The sequence below is a fragment of the Diceros bicornis genome, chromosome 30 (genome assembly GCF_020826845.1).
Source record: "Diceros bicornis minor isolate mBicDic1 chromosome 30, mDicBic1.mat.cur, whole genome shotgun sequence".
NCBI classification, from domain to species: Eukaryota; Metazoa; Chordata; class Mammalia; order Perissodactyla; family Rhinocerotidae; genus Diceros; species Diceros bicornis.
In genome coordinates this window covers 7,770,675-7,790,698 of record NC_080769.1, presented here as the reverse complement: position 1 = coordinate 7,790,698, position 20,024 = coordinate 7,770,675, and the positions used below count along the sequence as shown (strand labels likewise).

At 42.2% G+C, this 20,024-nt stretch overlaps 1 protein-coding gene across 1 annotated transcript in view; it reads left to right on the top strand.

Moving 5' to 3' along the window:
* The first annotated feature begins 7,299 nt into the window (after positions 1-7,299).
* LOC131394540 (zinc finger protein 709-like) overlaps positions 7,300-20,024 on the top strand; it is a 57,677-nt gene continuing 44,952 nt past the window's right edge. Inside the window, exon 1 of the mRNA XM_058525924.1 lies at positions 7,300-9,149. Coding sequence (XP_058381907.1) covers positions 9,069-9,149 — 81 coding nt within the window. The 5' untranslated portion in view covers positions 7,300-9,068. The remainder of the gene's footprint in view (positions 9,150-20,024) is intronic.

Genomic DNA, 20,024 nt, shown 5'->3' with positions numbered 1-20,024 from the left:
CTGGAGATTGGTTTCACAATGTCAATGTACTTCACACTACTGAACTATACACTTAAATATGTATGAGATGTAACTTTTTTTTTTTTTTGGTGAGGAAGATTAGCCCTGAGCTAACATCTGTTGCCAAACTTCCTATTTTTGCTGAGGAAGATTGGCCCTGGGCTAACATCTGTGCCCATCTTCCTCTACTTTGTTTGTGGGACGCTTGCCACAGCATGGTTTGATAAGCCGGGTGTATGTCCGCACCTGGGATGGGAACCTGTGAACCCTGGGCCACCAAAGCAGGGCGTGCCAGCTTAACCGCTACGCCACCTGCTGGCCCCAAGATGTAACTTTTACACAATAAATATAGAAGGTGATCAAAAGATACACACTTAATGTTATAGAATAAATAAGTCATGAGGATGTAATGTACAGCATGGTGACTATAGTTAATAATACTGAATTGTACATTTATTTATTTTTTTTTAATTTTTTGTTTATTGCAGTAACATTGGTTTATAACATTGTAAAAATCTCAGGTGTACATCATTATACTTTTATTTCTGCATAGATTACATCACGTTCACCACCCAAATACTAATTACAACCCGTCACCACACACATGTGCCGAATTACCCCTTTCACCCTCCTCCCTCCCCCCTTCCCCTCTGGTAACCACCAATCCAATCTCTGTCTCTATGCGTTTGTTTATTGTTGTTGTTATCTACTACTTAATGAAGGAAATCATACCGTAATTGACCTTTACCCTCTGACTTATTTCACTTTGCATAATACCCTCAATGTCCATGCATGTTGTCACAAATGGCTGGATTTCATCATTTCTTATGGCTGAGTAGTATTCCATTGTGTGTATATACCACATCTTCTTTATCCATTCGTCCCTTGATGGGCACTTAGGTTGCTTCCAAGTCTTGGCTATTGTGAACAACGCTGCAATGAACACAGGGGTGCATGTATCTTTATGCACTTGTGTTTTCAAGTTCTTTGGATAAATACCCAGCAGTGGAATAGCTGGGTCATATGGTAGTTCTAGCCTTGATATTTTGAGGAATCTCCATTCTGTTTTCCATAGTGGCTGCACCAGTTTGCACTCCCACCAGCAGTGTATGAGAGTTCCCTTCTCTCCACATCCTCTCCAACACATGTTGTTTCCTGTCTTGTTAATTATAGCCATTCTGACGGGCATGAGGTGATATCTCATTGTAGTTTTGATTTGCATTTCCCTGATAGTTAATGATTTTGAACATCTTTTCATGTGTCTGTTGGCCATCTGTATATCTTCTTTGGAGAAATGTCTGTTCAGGTCCTTTGCCCATTTTTTAATTGGGTTGGTAGTTTTTTTGTTGGTAAGATGCATGAGTTCTTTATATATTTTGGAGATTAAGCCCTTATCAGAAGTATGGTTTGCAAATATCTTCTCCCAATTGTTAGGTTGTCTTTTCGTTTTGTTGATGGTTTCCTTTGCTGTGCAGAAGCTTTTTAGTTTGATGTAGTCCCATTTGTTTATTTTTTCTATTGTTTCTCTTGCCCGGTCAGACGTGGTATTTGAGAAGATGTTGCTAAGACTGATGTTGAAGAGCGTACTGCCTATGTTTTCTTCTAGAAGTTTCACAGTTTCAGGTCTTACATTCAAGTCTTTAATCCATTTGGAGTTAATTTTTGTGTATGGTGTAAGGTAAGGGTCTACTTTCATTTTTTTGCATGTGGCTATCCAGTTTTCCCAACACCATTTGTTGAAGAGACTTTCTTTTCTCCATTGTATGTTCTTGGCTCCTTTGTCAAAGATAGCTGTCCATAGATGTGTGGGTTTATTTCTGGTCTTTCGATTCTATTCCATTGATCTGTGTGTCTGTTTTTGTGCCAGTACCATGCTGTTTTGGTTACTATAGCTTTGTAGTATATTTTGAAGTCAGGGAATGTGATACCTCCAGCTTTGTTCTTTTTTCTCAGGATTCCTTTAGCTATTCGGGGTCTTTTGTTGTTCTGAATTGTACATTTAAAATTTGCTAAGAGAGTAGATCTTAAAAGTTTTCAACACAAGAAAAAAATTTATTACTCTGTGTGGTGATGGATGTTAACCAGACTTATTGTCGTAAACCTGAAATTAATATAATGTTGAGTGTCAATTATATCTCAATTAAAAAAAAATGAAGTACATGGAGGCTGCCTGGTGGCGCAAGTGGCTAAGAGTGTGCGCTCCGCTGCGGTGGCCTGGGTTTCGCGGGTTCTGATCCCCAGTGTCGATGCACTGCTTGTCAGGCCATGCTGTGGCGGTGTCCCATATAAAGTAGAGGAAGATGGGCACGGATGTTAGCCCAGGGCCAGTCTTCCTCAGCAAAAAGAGGAGGATTGGCAGATGTTAGCTCAGGGCCGATCTTCCTCCCCGAAAAAAAAGAAGTATTGATACATGCTACAACATGGAATTCCCTGAAAAAATTATACCATGAATAAAGTCAAACACAAAGACCACATAATATACAATTCCATTCATATGAAAGTAAATAAATATGGAAATTTATAGCGACAGAAAATAGATTACTGGTTGCCTAGAGCTGGTGCTTGGAGGAGCTAGGTGGGAAGATAAGGCAGTGATAACTTAAGGGTATAGGCGTTTCTTTTTGGTGATGGAAATATTCTGAAATTGACTGTAGTGATAATTGCACAATATCTGTGAATACTGAAGATCAGTGAGTCGTAGACGTTAAATGTCTCTATTGCATTGTATGTGTATAGTTTCTCAAAAAAAAAATGTTCAAATAAGTGGACAAATGCATTAACAGCTTTACAATGCGAAAGAGTTTTGTACTGTATCTCTTAAGTATTTGACTACTTTCCAGGTACATCCCACATTTACATAACCTTTTCTTGTTTTTTTGTTATATCGGTCCACACGAAATGCATTACCTTAGGGATATTACAGACTTTTACATTTCAAAGTTCTCTCAGGATACATTCGAAAAAATGATCTAGGGGCTGGCCTGGTGGCATAGCGTTCAAGTTCATGCGCTCTGCTTTTGGGGCCCGGGATTCTCTGGTTCAGATCCGCGGGGCAGATCTACACACCCCTCAGGGAGCCATGCTGTGGCTGCGTCCCACGTACAAATAGAAGAAGACAGAGACAGATGTTACCTCAGCGACAATCTTCCTCAAGCAAAAAGAGGAAGATTGACAACAGATGTTAGCTCAGGGCCACTCTCCTCACCAAAAAAAAAAAAAAAAAAAAGATCTAAAATAAAATTCCCTCCAGTGTAAAACGTGCGCCTGAGACTTGAATGAAAACATCTCACACCTAGTGGTTAGACTGAGAAGAGTCCTTGCGCTCAGCTATGGCTGCGGGTTCCAACTTCCCACCATAGCTAAGGGCTTGGGAGGCCACAGGATTTTTTAAAGTATGATATGAGTGGGCGTGGGGAAGCGCTGGGTGGAAGATCAAAGATCAAAGTGGAGAGAGACTAATTATTACACATGGTGAGGTGATCTTAAGTGTGTTTGCAAAGAAGGGTCACCGTTCCCCGAGTGGCCTTGTAGCATTGCATTTCAACGGAAAAGTCCCCGGAGAGGACAATTTCCGGCTCTGGGTAGGCTGAGACCTGTAATCTCCAGCCCGCTGTCACTCAGGACCGAGGACTTTCGAACTGTCCAATCAGGGTCGGCTCCGGGGCAGGTGGGTGGGGCGACACTCCGCCCCTTTCCCGACGTCCTGCTCGCGCCGCAGTCCTTCCGGTCACGGGCCGCTGTCCTTAAAGGTCCCTGGTTGCTTTGCCGCCAACTGTGTCGCGCTGTGACCTGTGCCGAATCGCAGCAAGGACGCGGGGGACCCAGGAGGCTTAGAAATGGTGAGAGTTCCGTCCCGGGGGTTCAGAGACTCGGTTTGGGGCAGGAGGGGCTGGTTGGAAGTGGCTGGAACCGGCTGTGGCGGGACCGGCCTCCCCGCGGTCACCTCCGGAGACTGCGGACCCGAGTCCGCGGGGGCGCCGCTCGGACCTCAGTCCCCTCCGGCCGCAGCGTGGGGGCGGGGCCGGCAGCCGGGACCCCGGGCGTCCTGTGCTCACTGCGCGCGGCGACTTGGGCCCCGGAGCCTCTCTGGGCAGCTCTGCGCCCGCAGCCCCGCGTGTCCCCAGATGGTGCGGTGACCACAGGGAGGGTCATCGGGGACAATCGTGACTCGGTCTCTGGGGTTCGTGCGTGGGAGGAGCTGTGGGCTGTGGAGTCCCCAGTCCCTCCTTTCTCCTCAGATGGGACTCGTGTTCTCCTGAGTTTTCTAAATGTTTAGAGAGCCGGGTCTCGAATCCACGACCCTGTCCCCGCAGCTCTCCCTAGGACTGGCAGTAAATCCCTGAATTTCCAAATTCCTCCTTGCATCCCCAAACACCAACTTCTGGTCTCCGATTCACAGCATCATAATCAACTACAAACACACCCAGTATTTTAATTATTTATCGTTTTTCCATAGTCAATGGGTGGCCCTTTTAAAAAGGTTTATTTCTTGTTTGTGGATGTTTAACGTGAGAAAAAAGTAGTGAATAACCACCTGGAAATACCTTGTGTGAAATCCTCTGTCTCTCCTCCCAGGACGTGTGCTGGGCACAGACATTCAATCGTAAGTCCTCTGGGTTGGAGGTTCCTCTGGGTAAACTTTTCCGGGTGATCGGTCCTGTCAGCACTGCCCCTCCTGGGTTTGTCACCGTGAAAAAATATATTCACTTTAGTTTAGTCTCAGTTTTTCAATGAATAAAAATTTATTTAATCAGTACAGCTGGAAAACAATATAAAATGTTTTCCAAAGAGGAAAAAGTTTATTTTCAGGAAAAAAAATAAAACATTCCAGTTTTACATTGTGTGATTTAAAAAATTGTTTTTATTTTTTCCTCCCAGAGCATGTTACTAATATTCTGGGGTCTTTTCTTTCATTTTGGGTGAGTTCAAATGGATTTCCAGGGCTTAGACTTGTAGTCCTGAAGTGTTCAAGTATGATTAATAGTTTATGGAACAATTTCTTGTCATGGAAATAATACTATATTAACATCTTTTTTTTCCCCCAGAATGCAATACATTCTTGTGGGGTTTCTCGTTGAGTTGGCAAAGTGTCATAGAACTTTATTCCCTTATTTCCACGTAACGACTGGTTTGAGTGTTGTACCTGGATTGTTCAAACACTGGGTTTGTGTATTTAAAATATCAATAGTGGTGCAAAAAAACTCCAGTGGGGACAGAGGCCTGAGGGCAGTGGATCTAAGCTAAGGCCCCCTTGGGCCTGCAAAGGGAAGGACTTGAAGGCCCAGTTGTTCTTCCTGGGGAGCCTCCCCCTGCAGGTGTCCTACTGCTCACACCCCCCCATGGAAGGAGCCTCTATACTGAGAGGAGCTGCAGAGCCCTGGAAAACTGGGGGTGCACCTGCACATGGGGTGTGGAGAGATACTCCTTCTGAGGTTGTAACTGGTTTCCTTGGGCCTCTTTCTTGCGGTAAGTGGGAGTCCACAGAGTAGGTGCACTCAGAGTGTGATTTGTTTACATTGAGAAAGTCGGTGCAAGTCAGGAGTTCTGTGTCCTGGATTAGGGCCCGTTAATTTGGGAGTTCATTTGGGTCAGAACCTTTAACTGAATCCAGCTGAGTTTTCCTCAGTGTGAGAAGGGAAGCCTGCGAGAGGGAGCATTTGCATTATTCCCTGGGGAGAGGAGGGTGTGTGGAGCTCCCAGAGTTCACTCCTGTGGCTGCTCAGGTGCCCCACCCTCCTCCACCAGGGACTGACCCACTCCAGGGGTTCTGTCTCAACCAGGAGGGTCAGGAATATGGAAGCTTCTGAGTGTGGCTTTCCTTCTGTCCTGTGGGAAGCAGGCTGCTCATCTGTGGTGATTCCAGTATTTGTGTTTCTTTCTTTTAGATTCCTTATCGATTGAATAGTGGAGCCCTTAGGCTCTAGTTTCCCTTAGCACTTGGGCCCTGAAACTGTAAGTTGATTGAGAGATAAGATGTGAGGAAAGCAAGAAAATTGTGGAATCAAATAGAATCTTTGTTCCTTTTCGGCGAGAGAAACTCAAGATGTGAAATGAATGTATTGAAGTTCTCAGGTACATATTTCATTTTTAGGTCAGTTTTCTTATGTGCATGTCCCTAGAGATCACAGAAATTTAAAAAGCTAAAGCAGTTATTAAACTGCTGTTTTAATTGCTGTGAGGGAAACTTCTGAAAGCTTATGTAAATCTTTGAAATTCTTACTATATTGAAGCAGATAAACTCAAACCCCTATCGCATTATAATATGCTGCTTATTCCTGGAAATACCCCCCAGTGTGAGATAGAGGGGAAGGACAAACTAGGATGCCGCATGTCCTTTTAGTTAGAAAGAGATTTGCAAATTTTTATTTTGAGTGGTTTACATTATTGTAACCAGTAGTGTTTTTTGTTTTTTTTATAATTTTTATTTATTTATTTTTCCCCCAAAGCCCCAGTAGATAGTTGTATGTCATAGCTGCACATCCTTCTAGTTGCTGTATGTGGGACGCAGCCTCAGCATGGCGGGAGAAGCGGTGCGTCAGTGCGCGCCCAGGATCTGAACCTGGGCCACCAGCAGTGGAGCACGCGCACTTAACTGCTAAGCCACGGGGCCGGCCCTACCAATATTGTTTAAAGGATTTAAATCTTAGAATGGTTTCCAATGTATAGTAGTTAAAATTAAATAAAAGACTGTAAAATGGTAAAATATAGTATACATAAATTGCTTGTTTATTTGCAATAAATCTGTAAGACTGCAAAGTCTCACTCTAGAAGACTCGCTGCCAATATATCCTGGTCCCCTCCAGCACTGTTACTCCAGCCACCCCCAAATACAGTTTTGATCATTTCTTGAGCCTCTTGTTAGTGTTTCTTTATATTAATCAATCAAGAATGCATATTTTTCTTACCCACTTGGTTCCTGTAATAAGCAGTCAGGCTCCACATTTTGGATGACTCTCACAGCCTAAGCTTCACCCCTCCTTCTTCCTCTTGTGCCCCCACCTGGACAAGCTGATGAGAAAGCCTGGGTGTTCTCTCCTCTGGAGCAGGCAGGAGATTTCCACCACACAAGCCCCTGCCTGTGTGCAGAACTCTTACCCCGGCCCCATCCCCAAGCCCAGTGCACACCAAGGCGAGGCTCCGTTCCTTCTTTCTGAGCCCTTCCAGAGCTGCTTGAGAGGCTGGCCCTGCCCTCCCCTGAGACCTCTGTTATATGAGCCGTAAGCCTTTTCCTACCTTGTGTGTGTGTGTGTGTGTGTGTGTGTGTGTGTGTGTGTGTGTGCGCGCGCGTGCGTGTGTGTGTGCGTGCGCACGCGCGCGCACCACACTGGCATCAGTCTCAACAAGGGACCCACCCCTCTGCAGTGACCATAACAGTTGTGCCCTGAGCAGCGTGTCCAGACATGACCCCCACCCGTGGGTCTGTCTTCTCCTGCTCTGACTTGCTCACCTGCTCTGCTGCCTGGTGGCGGCCTGCACTGTGGGCTGCTGCTTGCTGGGGAGCCTGTGCTGTGAGCTGTGCTGCCCCGTGTTGCAGTGTTCACCCGCCAAGCCTCAGTTCTAGGTTCAGCTGAGCAGAGTTGGCAGTTTAAAGAATTTCTAGGCAATTGGGAGCAGGACTGCGGGGTTGGGGCCTCCTTAAATGAGTCCTGGGTGAATGTCTTTCCTGGGATTTATCTGTGTGTTAGAGCGAAGCTGTGACAGAGGCTGTCGTGGCCTGACATTCACCAGGGATGGAGGTGTAGACAGGGACTATAGCCTGTGCAAGAGGTGGGTCCATCAGATGGTCACTCCTGAAAGAGCTGTCATTTAAAAGAAAAAGAGAAGAGAAGGGGAAAGGCAGGCAGTAGGTGGTGGGCTGAGTCCACACTCCTAACACCAGAGGGCTCACCTGGACCCTTAAGTACCTCTGCTACTGCTGCCCCTGCCTCTACTGCCACAAAGATCCTGACCTTCGGGTTATAGGGGACAACACTCATGGCTCCCGTGTGGCACAACGTATTAGTTCAAACCTGACTTAAGTCCGGAATTGAAACCGTATAAAGAACCAGTTGTCACAGGGGAGGCTCCTAACCCTGATGGCACTGTTTTGAGGCTCTTGGATGGAAAAAAATTTATAAATACCAGTGTAGAGAGGTACTCCTTCCACTGAAGTGTATACCGAGATGAAGAAAACTAATATTCAACAGGAAAGATCAGGAGGAAGGGAACAATAGATAAAATACTGAAACAAAGGTCCACAATTTGACCCAATTGGAAATCCAAAATATACTGAAAAAATTTACATAACAAAACAGGTACACTGGTTGGCTTTTGGGCCTGTACAACATAGGTTCTGAATTAATTTTGCCATCTGATGTAATGCACTAATTCAGAAACCTTCAAGCAGTTAATCAATACTAGGTGTCAAATTACAGTTATACCTGGGATCCCACTAAATTTAAGGAAGGTGCCTCGATGATCTTATGGGTGTTAATGAATATAATATAGATGACAAATGGGACAAATGTTTCATCTTTAGCCTTCAGAACTATGGTCTAAATTCTCCATGGTCATAACACACATTGTCCTAAAATATCCCATAGTGAGCTGGGAAGCTCTGATCCAGTGATCAAGAATTAAAGTTAAAAGAGTTATTTGCCACTTACAAATTGGCTTGACACATTGGGACCCCAGGGACCTTACCTCCAAAATCAAGCAGTTAAAATGGCCCAATGGCCATTACCCAGGGCTTTGAAGGATTGAAAACTGTATGGGAAACCTAGGTAGTGAAGGGTTGATTATTCCCAGTGCTGCTTTTAACAGCCCAATTTGTCCTGTTATTAAACCTGGAAAGAACGAGTGGTACATCAGAGTGGTTTACCTCAACTTGAGGCTATGGTTGCACAGAGATCTTTCTATTCTACTTCCCAACAGTATGCAAATTACTACAACCAATCAGCAATTGATAAATATCCTGCTCTCACAGATTTGGCTAAGTCTGTTCTGCCAGTGCCTATGTCACCAGCCTCTCAGCTGCACTTGGCCTTCGCCTCTGAAGGGACATGATGCACCTTTACTAGGTTGTCCTCATGGATCTTCAACAGCTGTGCCCTCCCACACAGTTATTGCAGCAGGATCTGAAATGCATCCTGGTTTCTCCAAGAACACAGGTATGAGGTTACATTAAAGACATGTCCTCTGAGGACATTCAGGACTTACAAATATTGGAAAAAGGAGCTCACGAAAAGTGGATGGGACATTGCCATGTGTATAATATGAGGCCCTGATAACTTTGTTAAATTTCTGGAAATTATTTGATAATCTGAGACCTGCTTCTTCTCTGACAGCGTGAAGAAATAACAGTTGTTCCTCTTAGCACCCACAACGTCTAATGGGTTCTCTTGATGTTTGAGAGGCAATATATTCCTTGTTTACAAATTTTTCTTGACCCCACTTATACTGTTACTGGCAAATTTGCCATCTTGAATAGGCACCACTATCACAAATTGAGGAGATTCTCTTCAAATTTCATACAACCAACACTCCTATTAGTGCCCTCAGAGACTCCGTCACTATAGAGGCCTCAGTGACCTTCCGTCATCCTCCTGGTGTACTCATGATGGTCCTAAGTTGTCCATAGGCTTCTGATGCAAGAACGTGCCCTAGGCCCCACACTGTATGCCATTGGAGCTGCAATGACCTCTTCCTACAAGGCGATCCTGAAGGTAGGTGGCCCTGATTGTGGGACCAAATATCCAGCAGTCCATTTTGACTTGCGACTTGGAAACAGCACCCCAGGAGCTAGCATGGCTACTGAGACCCACTGGAGACACGATGGAGCCAAATCTGGGCCCTCTGGGATGTCCACCTGCAGGAGGCGGTGGTCTTCCCTGTCCTCAGTCTCTTGCTAGTGCCATGCTTTTGAAGGAGGTCACCCCTTTCCCAGACCCTCAGGCTCCCCTGAAGTCTTTAGGACTCCCTGAATAAAAAGCAATGGGAGTTCATAGACTTTAGGCATGTGATCACCACATTTGTCCATGATGGAGCTCAGGCAGTGTTGTTTTTCATGTCTTAACTGGGACATCTCTGATGAAGGACTGGACACAAGGGTCATCACACTGACCATACATCCAGCAGTCATCTTAGCACCCACCAACAACAGGCTCCAGCTGCAGACATTACAGGCTATGGGTGATTCCCTGAGAGTTACCCCTCTCTAGTAAAATGACTCCAGAAATCTCTTGCCTACAGTTATCTGCAATATAAATCAAAGTCATACTTGTCTCTCCACATATGGAGGCCACACACAACCCTTGTCAGGACGCTCTTTATCCACATGGGAGTTCCAGACACTACTAGTAGTAACAAAGGGACTCATTTCACTTCTCAGAATATACAGTCCTGGGCTCTTAGCAAGGCATTCAATGGAAGGGTCTCCTCTCTTCCAAATCTCAGGGTGCGGGCCTCATAGAACACCATAATGGATATTTGAAATAAGTTCAAATTAGTGGATTGAAAGATGGTCTGCTTATGTCATCAGTCAGTCATCAGTGGTGAATATTAATGCATCTGTCTTTATCTTTTTTTTCTAGTAGACTTGTTTTTAAGAGCAGTTTCACGTTGAGAGAAAACTTGACCGGAAAGTACAGAGATTTCCCATATAACCCCTCCGCCCCCACACAGTTTGCCCTGCATTGTATATCTTGTATTGCTGTGGTACACTTGTTACATTTGATGCCAATTTGATGCATGAAAGTTCATAGTTTACATTAGTGTTGATTCTGTGTTATACAATCTCTGGGCTTTGGCTAATGTCAAATGTCATGTCTCCATCATTTCTGTATCCTGTGGAGTATTTGCACTGTCCTAAAAATCTCCTGTGCTCCACCTATTCATTCATCCCTCCCTCCCTCCCCCAAATCCCTGGCAACCAATGATCTTTCAGTGTCTTGTATTTGATCTTTACCAGAATGTGACATGCTTGGAATCATACAGTGTGTAGCCTTGTCATATTGGCTTCTTTCACTTGGCAATATGATTCTAAAATTTCTCCATGTCTTTTTGTGTTGATAACCTCATTTCTATTCATCACTGAAGAATATTTCATCCTATGTACATATCAGTGATTATTTATCCGTTTGCCTATTGAAATGATCTTGGTTACATCCAGGTCTTGACAATTATGCATAAAGCTCCTGTAAACATTCACATGGAGGGATTTTTGTGAACATCAGATTTCAGCTCAGGTGGGTAAATTTGAAGTGTGATTTCTGCATTGTGTGGTAAGTGTAGGCTTACTTCCTTCCTTCCAAAGTAGGCATACCATTCTCCATTCACACCAGCAATGAATGAGGGTTCCTGTTGCTCTCCATCTGCACCATCGTTTGGTGTTCTCAGTGTTTTTAATTTCTGCCATTGTAATAAGTGCCTGGTAATATCTCATTCTTCTTTTATTCGAAATTTCCTAGTAACATGATTTTGAACATCTTTTCATGTGTTTATTTCCCATCTGTATATCATTGTTGAAGTGTGTGTTCAGATCTTTTGCCCATTTTTAACTGGGTTGAGTGTCTTCTTTTTGTAGAGTTTTAGTTCTTTAGGTGTTTTGAGTACCAGTCTTTTATCAGATAAGTGATTTTAAAAGATTTTCTGCCAGTTTGTAGCCTGTGTTTTCATTCTCTTAACACTGTGTTTCACTGAGCAGAAGTTTTTCATTTTAATGAAATCAAACTTATTTTTTTCTGTCTTGGATCTTGCATTTGGTGTTGTATCTAAAAATTAATCACCAAATCCAAGGTCATTGAGATTTTCTCATATGTTATCTTTTGTGAGTGTTGTAGTATTACATTTTATACTAATATCTGTGATTTATTTTGAATTGATTTTTGTGAAAAATGTAAAGTCTGTCTGGATTCTTTTCTTCTTTGCATGTTGATGGCCAGTGTTTCTGGTATTATTTGTTAAAAAGAGATTTTTTTCCTGTTGAATTGCCTTTTTTCCTTTGTAAAAGATGAGTTCACTATATCTGTGTGGATCTATAGGAAACAGTTGACTTTTGTGTATTAACATTTTATCTTTCAGCCTCCTCTACTCTCATCTTAGTTCAAGGGGTTTTCTTTGTTATTGGGGAATCTCTGAGATTTTCTCCATAGATAATCTTGTGCCACAAGGACGGTTTTATTTCCTACTTTCAAATCGATGCACCTTTTGTTTCCTTTTCATGTCTAATTGCCTTACTCAGAATCCATTACAAGGTTGACTAGGAGTGGTGGGAGGGGACATCCTTGTTTTCTTCTTTTTTTTGTGTGAGGAGGATCAGCCCTGAGCTAACGTCCATGCCAATCCTCCTCTTTTTGCTGAGGAAGACCGGCCCTGAGCTAACATCTGTGCCCATCTTCCTCCACTTTATGTGGGACGCGGCCTCAGCATGGCCGGAGAGGCGGTGCATCGGTGCGTGCCTGGGATCCCAACCCCGGGCTGCCAGCAGCAGAGCGCGCGCACTTAACTGCTACGCCACGGGGCTGGCCCCTGTTGTCTTCTTGATGTTGCTGGAAAGCATCTAGTTCTTTCGGTGTAGTCCACTAATATTAAACAGAAGCCAAGTTGATGTAGAGGTAGGTGTGGGCAGAGGGGAAGCATGCTCTAGTCCGGTGAGTTGGTCTCAATCTTTCAGTAAGTCTGTGTCCCTGGGCTTGACTTTCTGTGTTACAATAAGGAATATATTTGGTCTTTGTCCTCAGTTCCTAGCAAAAACCTTTAGAAGCCATTGGAATTACTTGAGTGATAAGGGTGCAAGAGTGTCTGTTGTTTTAATGAGGCAACTCTCGGCCAGCTCCTAGATGGCTTCAGGATGGGGTTGGACACCAGCAACACCAAGCCTTGATTAGAGACTTGAATCTTTCAGCCCCAGCTCCCAGCCCCAGCCCCCAGCCCCAGTGGAGAGGAGAGGGCTGGAGACTGAGTTGACCAACGGCCAATGGCCAGTGATTTAATAAATTGTGCCCATACAATAAAATCACGATCAAAACACTTAAAAGACAGAACTGAGAGAGTTTCTGGTTTGGTGAACACATCCAGGTGCTGGGAGGGCCGAGTGTCCAGAGAGGATGTGGAATCTCTGCAGCCCCCTCCACCTCCACTCCCCTCACCCATACCACCGCCCTCCTTTGCCCGTGCATCTCTGCTTTTTGTCTGCTCCTAAGTTGTATCCTTCATAGTAAACCAATGATAGTAAATAAAGTGGTTTGCTGAGTTCTCAGAAACATTTCAGTAAATTACCAAATGTAATGAAGTGTTGAGAGAATCTGTGAATCTGTAGATGGCTGAGTAGAAATGTTGGTCTCCTGGGCACCCCATCTGTGGTTGGCATCTAAAGAAGGGGCAGGTTGTGGGACTGAGCTGTTAACCTGTGGAGACTGATGTGAACTGTGTGTAGTTAGTGTTAGAATTGAATCGAACTGTGGGACAGCTCTTTGGTCATGTAGAGGTGGAGAAGTGGCATTGGAACAGACAGAAAAAATTTGGTGTCTAGAGGGGAATAAAACCCTATCATCCTCACAATTGCCCCACCTTTGAGAGCACAAAAGGCTAAAAGAGGCTCCAGTTGGCTATTTCATTGCCCCCTGCTCAGTTAGGTTTTGGGAAAATCCCAGTCATTTATGCTTTTGTGAAATAGATTGTTTTTAGGACATGCCTTGTTAAGAACAGAATATTTTGGGTAGTTTTTAAAATTGCTACTATTTTGTCTCTCTTTCTAATTGTGGAGGCAGTAGTTTACCCTGTGACCTCAATTCTCTGATGGTTGAGTTGTTGATTTCAAGTCTCTTGGCTTTTTTCTTTTGAGAACTGGCATCTGGCTTCTGAGCTCCTGGCGTGACAGTCCAGACACCAGAAGTCTCTGATTCCTTTTTTATTTCAGTTTTATTGAGAAAAAATTGACATACGTGACTGTATAAATTTAAGGTGTACAAGCTGGTGGCTTGGTTTACACATTTGCGAAATGATTACCACAATAGGTCAGTTAACATCCATTTTTTGATATAGGTAAAATGAAAAGAAAGAAGAAAAGAATAAAGAAAATAAATTTTTTCTTTGTGATGAGAACTTTTAACATTTACTCTCTTAACAGCTTTCCTATGTATCGTACAGCAGTGTTAGCCATAGTTGTCAGTTTTTCGTTACATCTCTAGTAATTGTTTGTCATATAACAGGCTTGTACCTTCTGACCACCTTCCTCCAGTTGACCCTCCTTCTCCCCGCCACCTCCCACCTCTGGTAACCACAAGTCTGATCTCCCTTTCTATGAGGTTTTTTTTTTTATATTTCACATATAAGTGAGATCAAAGTATTTGTCTGTCTCTGTCTGACTTATTTCACTTAGCATACTGCCTTCAGGTTTCATCCATATTTTCTCAAATAGTAAGGTTTTCTTGTTTTTTATGGCTGAAAAATACTCCATTGTATATATATGTGTGTGTGTGTATATATATATATATCTCACAACTTCTGTATCCATTCATCCATTGATGGATGTGTATCTTCTCTATGGTAGATAGGGGCCTTAGTGAGTGAGGATGTCATCATCAATCATTCTTTTCCCACCATCTAATACATCTTAAGCACTCCTGGAGGAACTGCTCGGGTGTGGATGGAAACGATGGACAGCAACACCGGAAGTCCGGCATTCCTGGGATTAAGAACAGTCGTTCCCCGTAGAGATACAGGCATAGACAGAGTTCATCTTCATTTTAGTCATGTTTCAGCGTTTTACTGCCTGTGCTATTTGATCGTGATCCAGATACACGGGTGTCTGGAACTCGAGACTTCCCTTGCTTTGGGCCATGGGTATTTGTGGTATTTATGTTTCTGTTTAACATCAGTTGAAAGGAATTGAAATTGCCTTTTGGTTCAGCATATCATTTTGCTGCTATTCAGACTGAGTGCTGTAATTTCTACCTGATGAAACCTTCGAGTTTCTCCCAGTCTGAGGAAGGGTTCTGGTTGTCTGCACAGTTGTAGCCCATCATGGGTTTTCCTATGAGTAGAGTCATGCCTGTGCAAGTTCAATGTGATTTCCTGGTTAAAACACTAAAAAGAGCTGTGACTGTTTAGAGGGTAATGATCCAAGCAGTGACTGAGGAGAGCTGTAGACACACACGCCATGTCATTTTGAGTAGTACCCTGTGTGGTGGCAAAGGAGGTAAACTTGACATCCTCAAACTGGAAATTTTCTATGCCTTTTATAAGAGGAGTAGCTGGGAGGTTTTTGTTTCAATGATGCACAAAGACCCCAAAGCCCATTTTTACTGTTTTCAAAGGTCATTTCCATATGTTTACATTTCCAGGAGATGTTATGGAAGATGGGGTAAAACTTGACAGCTTTTGTTTTATTAAACAACAATGGAAATCCAAGCTTCTTCCCTTTTTATCCAGTGGTAATTTATGTTTCCTTAGCAGTATAGAGATTATGTGATTAATTGATGTCTTAATAGTTTATAACATGGTGAAATTTTGATTGTACATTTTTGTTTGTCAGTCACCATATACATGTCTCCCTTCACCCCTTGTGCCCACTCGCCACCCACTTTGCCCCTGGTAACCACAATGCAGTTCTCTCTGACCATGTGTTGGTTTATATTCCACATGTGAGTGAGATGATGTGGTGTTTGTCTTTCTCTTTCTGGCTTATTTCACTTAACATAATACCCTCCAGGTCCATCCATGTTGTTGCAAATGGGACAATGTTGTCTTTTTTTATGGCTGAGTAGTATTCCATGGTATATATATACCACATTTTCTTGATCCAATCATCAGTCGAGGGACACTTGGGTTGCTTCCACTTCTTGGCTATAGTGAATAATGCTGCAATGAACATAGGGGTGCATAAGCCTCTTTGGATTGTTGATTTCAGGTGCGTTGGATAGATTCCCAGTAGTGGGATAGCTGGATCATAGGGTATTTCTATTTTTAATTTTTTGAGCAATCTCCATACCGTTTTCCATAGAGGCTGCACCAGTTTGCATTCCCACCAGCTGTGTATGAGGGTTCCTGTTTCTCCACATCCTCTCCAACATTTGTTGGTTTTTGTCTTGGTGATTATAGCCATTCTAATGGGTGTGAGGTGATATCTTGGTGTTGTTTTGATTTGCATTTCCCTGATGATTAGTGATGTTGAACATCTTTTCATGTGCCTATTGGCCATCTGTATATCTTCTTTGGAGAAATGTCTCTTCATTTCCTCTGCCCATTTTTTGATCTGGTTGTTAGTTTTTTTGTTGTTCAGTTGTGTGAGTTCTTTATACAGTATGGAGATTAACCCCTTGTCAGCTAAATGTTTTGCAAATATTTTCTCCCAGCCTGTGGGTTGTCTATTCATTTTGATCCTGGTTTCGTTTGCCTTGCAGAAGCTCTTTAATCTGGTGAACTCCCGCTTGTTTATTTTTTCTTTAGTTTCCCTAATCTGACTAGGCATGGCATCTGAAAAGATTCCTTTATGACCAATGTCAAATAGTGTGTTGCCTATATTTTCTTCTATGAGTTTTGTAGATTCAGGTCTCACCTTCAGGTCTTGGATCCATTTTGAGTTAATTTTTGTGAATGGCGATAGCAGATGGTCTACTTTCATTCTTTTGCATGTGGCTGTCCAGTTTTCCCAACACCATTTGTCGAAGAGACTTTCGTTTCTCCATTGTATGTTCTTAGCTCCTTTGTCGAAAATTGGCTGTCTGTATATGTGTGGTTTTATTTCTGGGCTTTCAATTCTGTTCCATTGATCCGTGTATCTGTTTTTGTACCAGTACCATGCTGTTTTGATTACTATTGCTTTGTAGTATGTTTTGAAGTCAGGGATTGTGGTGGCTCCAGCTTTGTTCTTTTTTCTTAGGATTGCTTTAGCTATTCGGGGTCTTTTGTTGCCCTATGTGAACTTTAGTATTCTTTTTTCTATTTCCATGAAGATTGTCCTTGGGATTCTGATTGGGATTGCATTGAATCTGTAGATTGCTTTAGGTAATATAGACATTTTAACTATGTTTATTCTTCCAATCCACGTGCATGAGATATCTTTCCGTTTCTGTCATTATCGATTTCTTTCAATAATGTCTTGTAGTTTTCATTGTATAGCTCTTTCACGTCCTTGGTAAGATTTATTCCTAGACATTTTATTCTTTTTTATGGAATTGTAAATGGTATTATCATTTTGAGCTCTCTTTCTGTTAGTTTGTTATTAGCATACAGAAATGCAACTGATTTTTGTAGGTTGATTTTGTACCCTGCGACTTTGCTGTAGTTGTTGATTATTTCTAATAGTTTTCCGATGGATTCTGTAGGGTTTTCTATATATAAAATCATGTCATCTGCAAATAGAGTTTCACGTCTTTGTTGGCTATTTGGATTCCTTTTTCTTGCCTAATTGCTTTGGCCAAAACCTCAGAACTATGTTGAATAAGAGTGGCGAGCGTGGGCAGCCTGTTCTCAGAGGAATGGCTTTCAGACTTTTCCCGTTGAGTATGATGTTGGCTGTGGGTTTGTCATAAATAGCCTTTATTATGTTGAGGAACTTTTCTTCTATACCCATTTTGTTGAGGATTTTTATCATAAATGGAATTTGGATCTTGTCAAATGCCTTCTCTGCATCTATTGAGATGACCATGTGGTTTTTATTCCTCATTTTGTTAATGTGGTGCATCACGTTGATTGATTTGTGCATGTTGAACCATCCCTGTGTCCCTGGTATAAATCCCATTTGATCGTGGTGTATGATCTTTTTAATGAATTGCTGTATTCGGTTTGCCAATATTTTGTTGAGGATTTTTGCATCTATGTTCATCAGTGATATTGGCCTGTGATTTTCCTTTTTGGTATTGTCTTTGTCTGGCTTTGGTATCAGGGTGATGTTGGCCTCGTAGGATGAGTTAGGAACTGTTCCATCTTCCTCTATTTTTTGGAATAGTTTGAGAAGGATAGGTGTTGGATCTTCTTTGAATGTTTGGTAAAATTCACCATCTGGAGAAGCCATCGAGTCCTGGACTTTTATTTTTTGGGAGGTTTTCGATTACTATTTCAGTCTTTTTACTTGTGATTGGTCTATTCAGATTCTCTGTTTCTTCTTGGTTCAGTTTTGGGAGGTTGTATGAGTCTAAGAATTTATCCATTTCTTCTAGATTGTCCAATTTGTTGGCCTATAGTTTCTCATAATATTCTCTTATAATCCTTTGTATTTCCGTGATATCTGTTGTAATTTCTCCTCTTTCATTTCTAATATTATTTATTTGAGCCTTTTCTCTTTTTTTCTTACTAAGTCTGGTTAAGGGTTTGTCAATTTTGTTTATCTTCTCAAAGAACCAACTCTTTGTTTCATTAATCCTTTCTACTGTTTTTTTGGTCTCAATGTCATTTATTTCTGCTCTAATTTTTATTGTTTCTCTCCTTTTGCTGACTTTGGGCTTTGTTTGTTCTTTTTCTAGTTCTGTTAGGTGTAATTTAAGGTTGCTTATTTAGGCTTTTTCTTGTTTGTTGAGGCGGGCCTGTATTGCTATGAATTTCCCTCTCAGGACTGCTTTTGCTGCATCCCGTATGAGTTGGTATGGCATATTTTCATTTTTGTTTGTTTCCAGATATTTTTTGATTTCTCCTTTAATTTCATCAATGATCCATTGGTTGTTCAGTAGCATGTTGTTTAATCTCCACACCTTTGTCACTTTCCCAGTTTTTTTCTTGTGGTTGATTTCCAGTTTCATAGCATTATGCTCTGAAAAAATGCTTGTTATGATAATATGATTTCAATCTTCTTGAATTTATTGAAGCTTGCCTTGTTTCACAACGTATGGTCTATCCTTGAGAATATTCTATGCGCGCTTGAGAAGAATGTGTAGTCAGCTGTTTTTGGATGGAGTGCTCTGTATAGGTCTACTAGGTCCATCTCGTCCAGTTTTTCATTTAAGTCCACTGTTTCTTTATTGATTTTTTTTGTCTGGATGATCTATCCATTGATGTAAGTGGGGTATTAAGATCCCCTACTATTATTGTGTTGTTGTTAATATCTCATTTTAGGTTTGTTAATAGTTGCTTTATGTACTTTGGTGCTCGTATGTTGAGTGCATATATATTTATAATTGACATGTCTTCTTGGTGGAGTGTTCCTTTTATCATTATATATTGCCCCTCTTTGTTTCTCATTACCTGTTTTATCTTGATCTCTGCTTTGTCTGATATGAGTATGGCAACACCTGCTTTTTTTGTTTGCCATTAGCTTGGGGTATTGTCTTCCATCCTTTCACTCTGAGCCTGCGTTTGTCTTTAGAGCTGAGATGTGTTTCCTGGAGGCAGCATATTGTTGGGTCTTGCTTTTTAATCCATCCCAGCACTCTGTGTCTTTTGATTGGAGAGTTCAATCCATCCACATTTAGTGTAATTATTGATATATGAGGGCTTAACATTGCTGTTTTATCGCTTATTTTCTGGTTCTTTTGCACTTCCTTTGTTTCTTGTCCCATGTGTTTTGGACTGCCGATTCAGTTTGGTTGTTCTGTCTTATGACTCTTTTAGTTTTCTCTTTATTTATCCTATGTGATTTTGTTCTTTTTTTTTTTTTGGGAGGAAGATCGGCACTGAGCTAACATCTGCCAGTCCTCCTCTTTTTGCTGAGGAAGACTGGCCCTGGGCTAACATCCACGCCCATCTTCCTCCCCTTTATATGGGATGCCGCCACAGCATGGCTTGCCAAGCAGTGCATTGGTGCACGCCCGGGATCCGAACCCACGAATCCCGGGCCGCCGCAGCGGAGTGCGCGCACTTAACAGCTTGCGCCACTGGGCTGGCCCCGATTTTGTTCTGATTATTTGTTTAGTGGTTACCTTGAGGTTTGTATAAAAAAATCTATGTATGAGATAGTCCATTATCTGATGGCCTCTTATTCCCTTTTACTAAGTCATTTGGATCTCTTTTCTCTTCCCCTTCTAAGTTATTCTTGTCACAATTTATTCTATCTTGTGTTGTGGGTGTGTGGTTAAAGTGATGAGGTTATATTTATTTTTGGTGATTTCCTT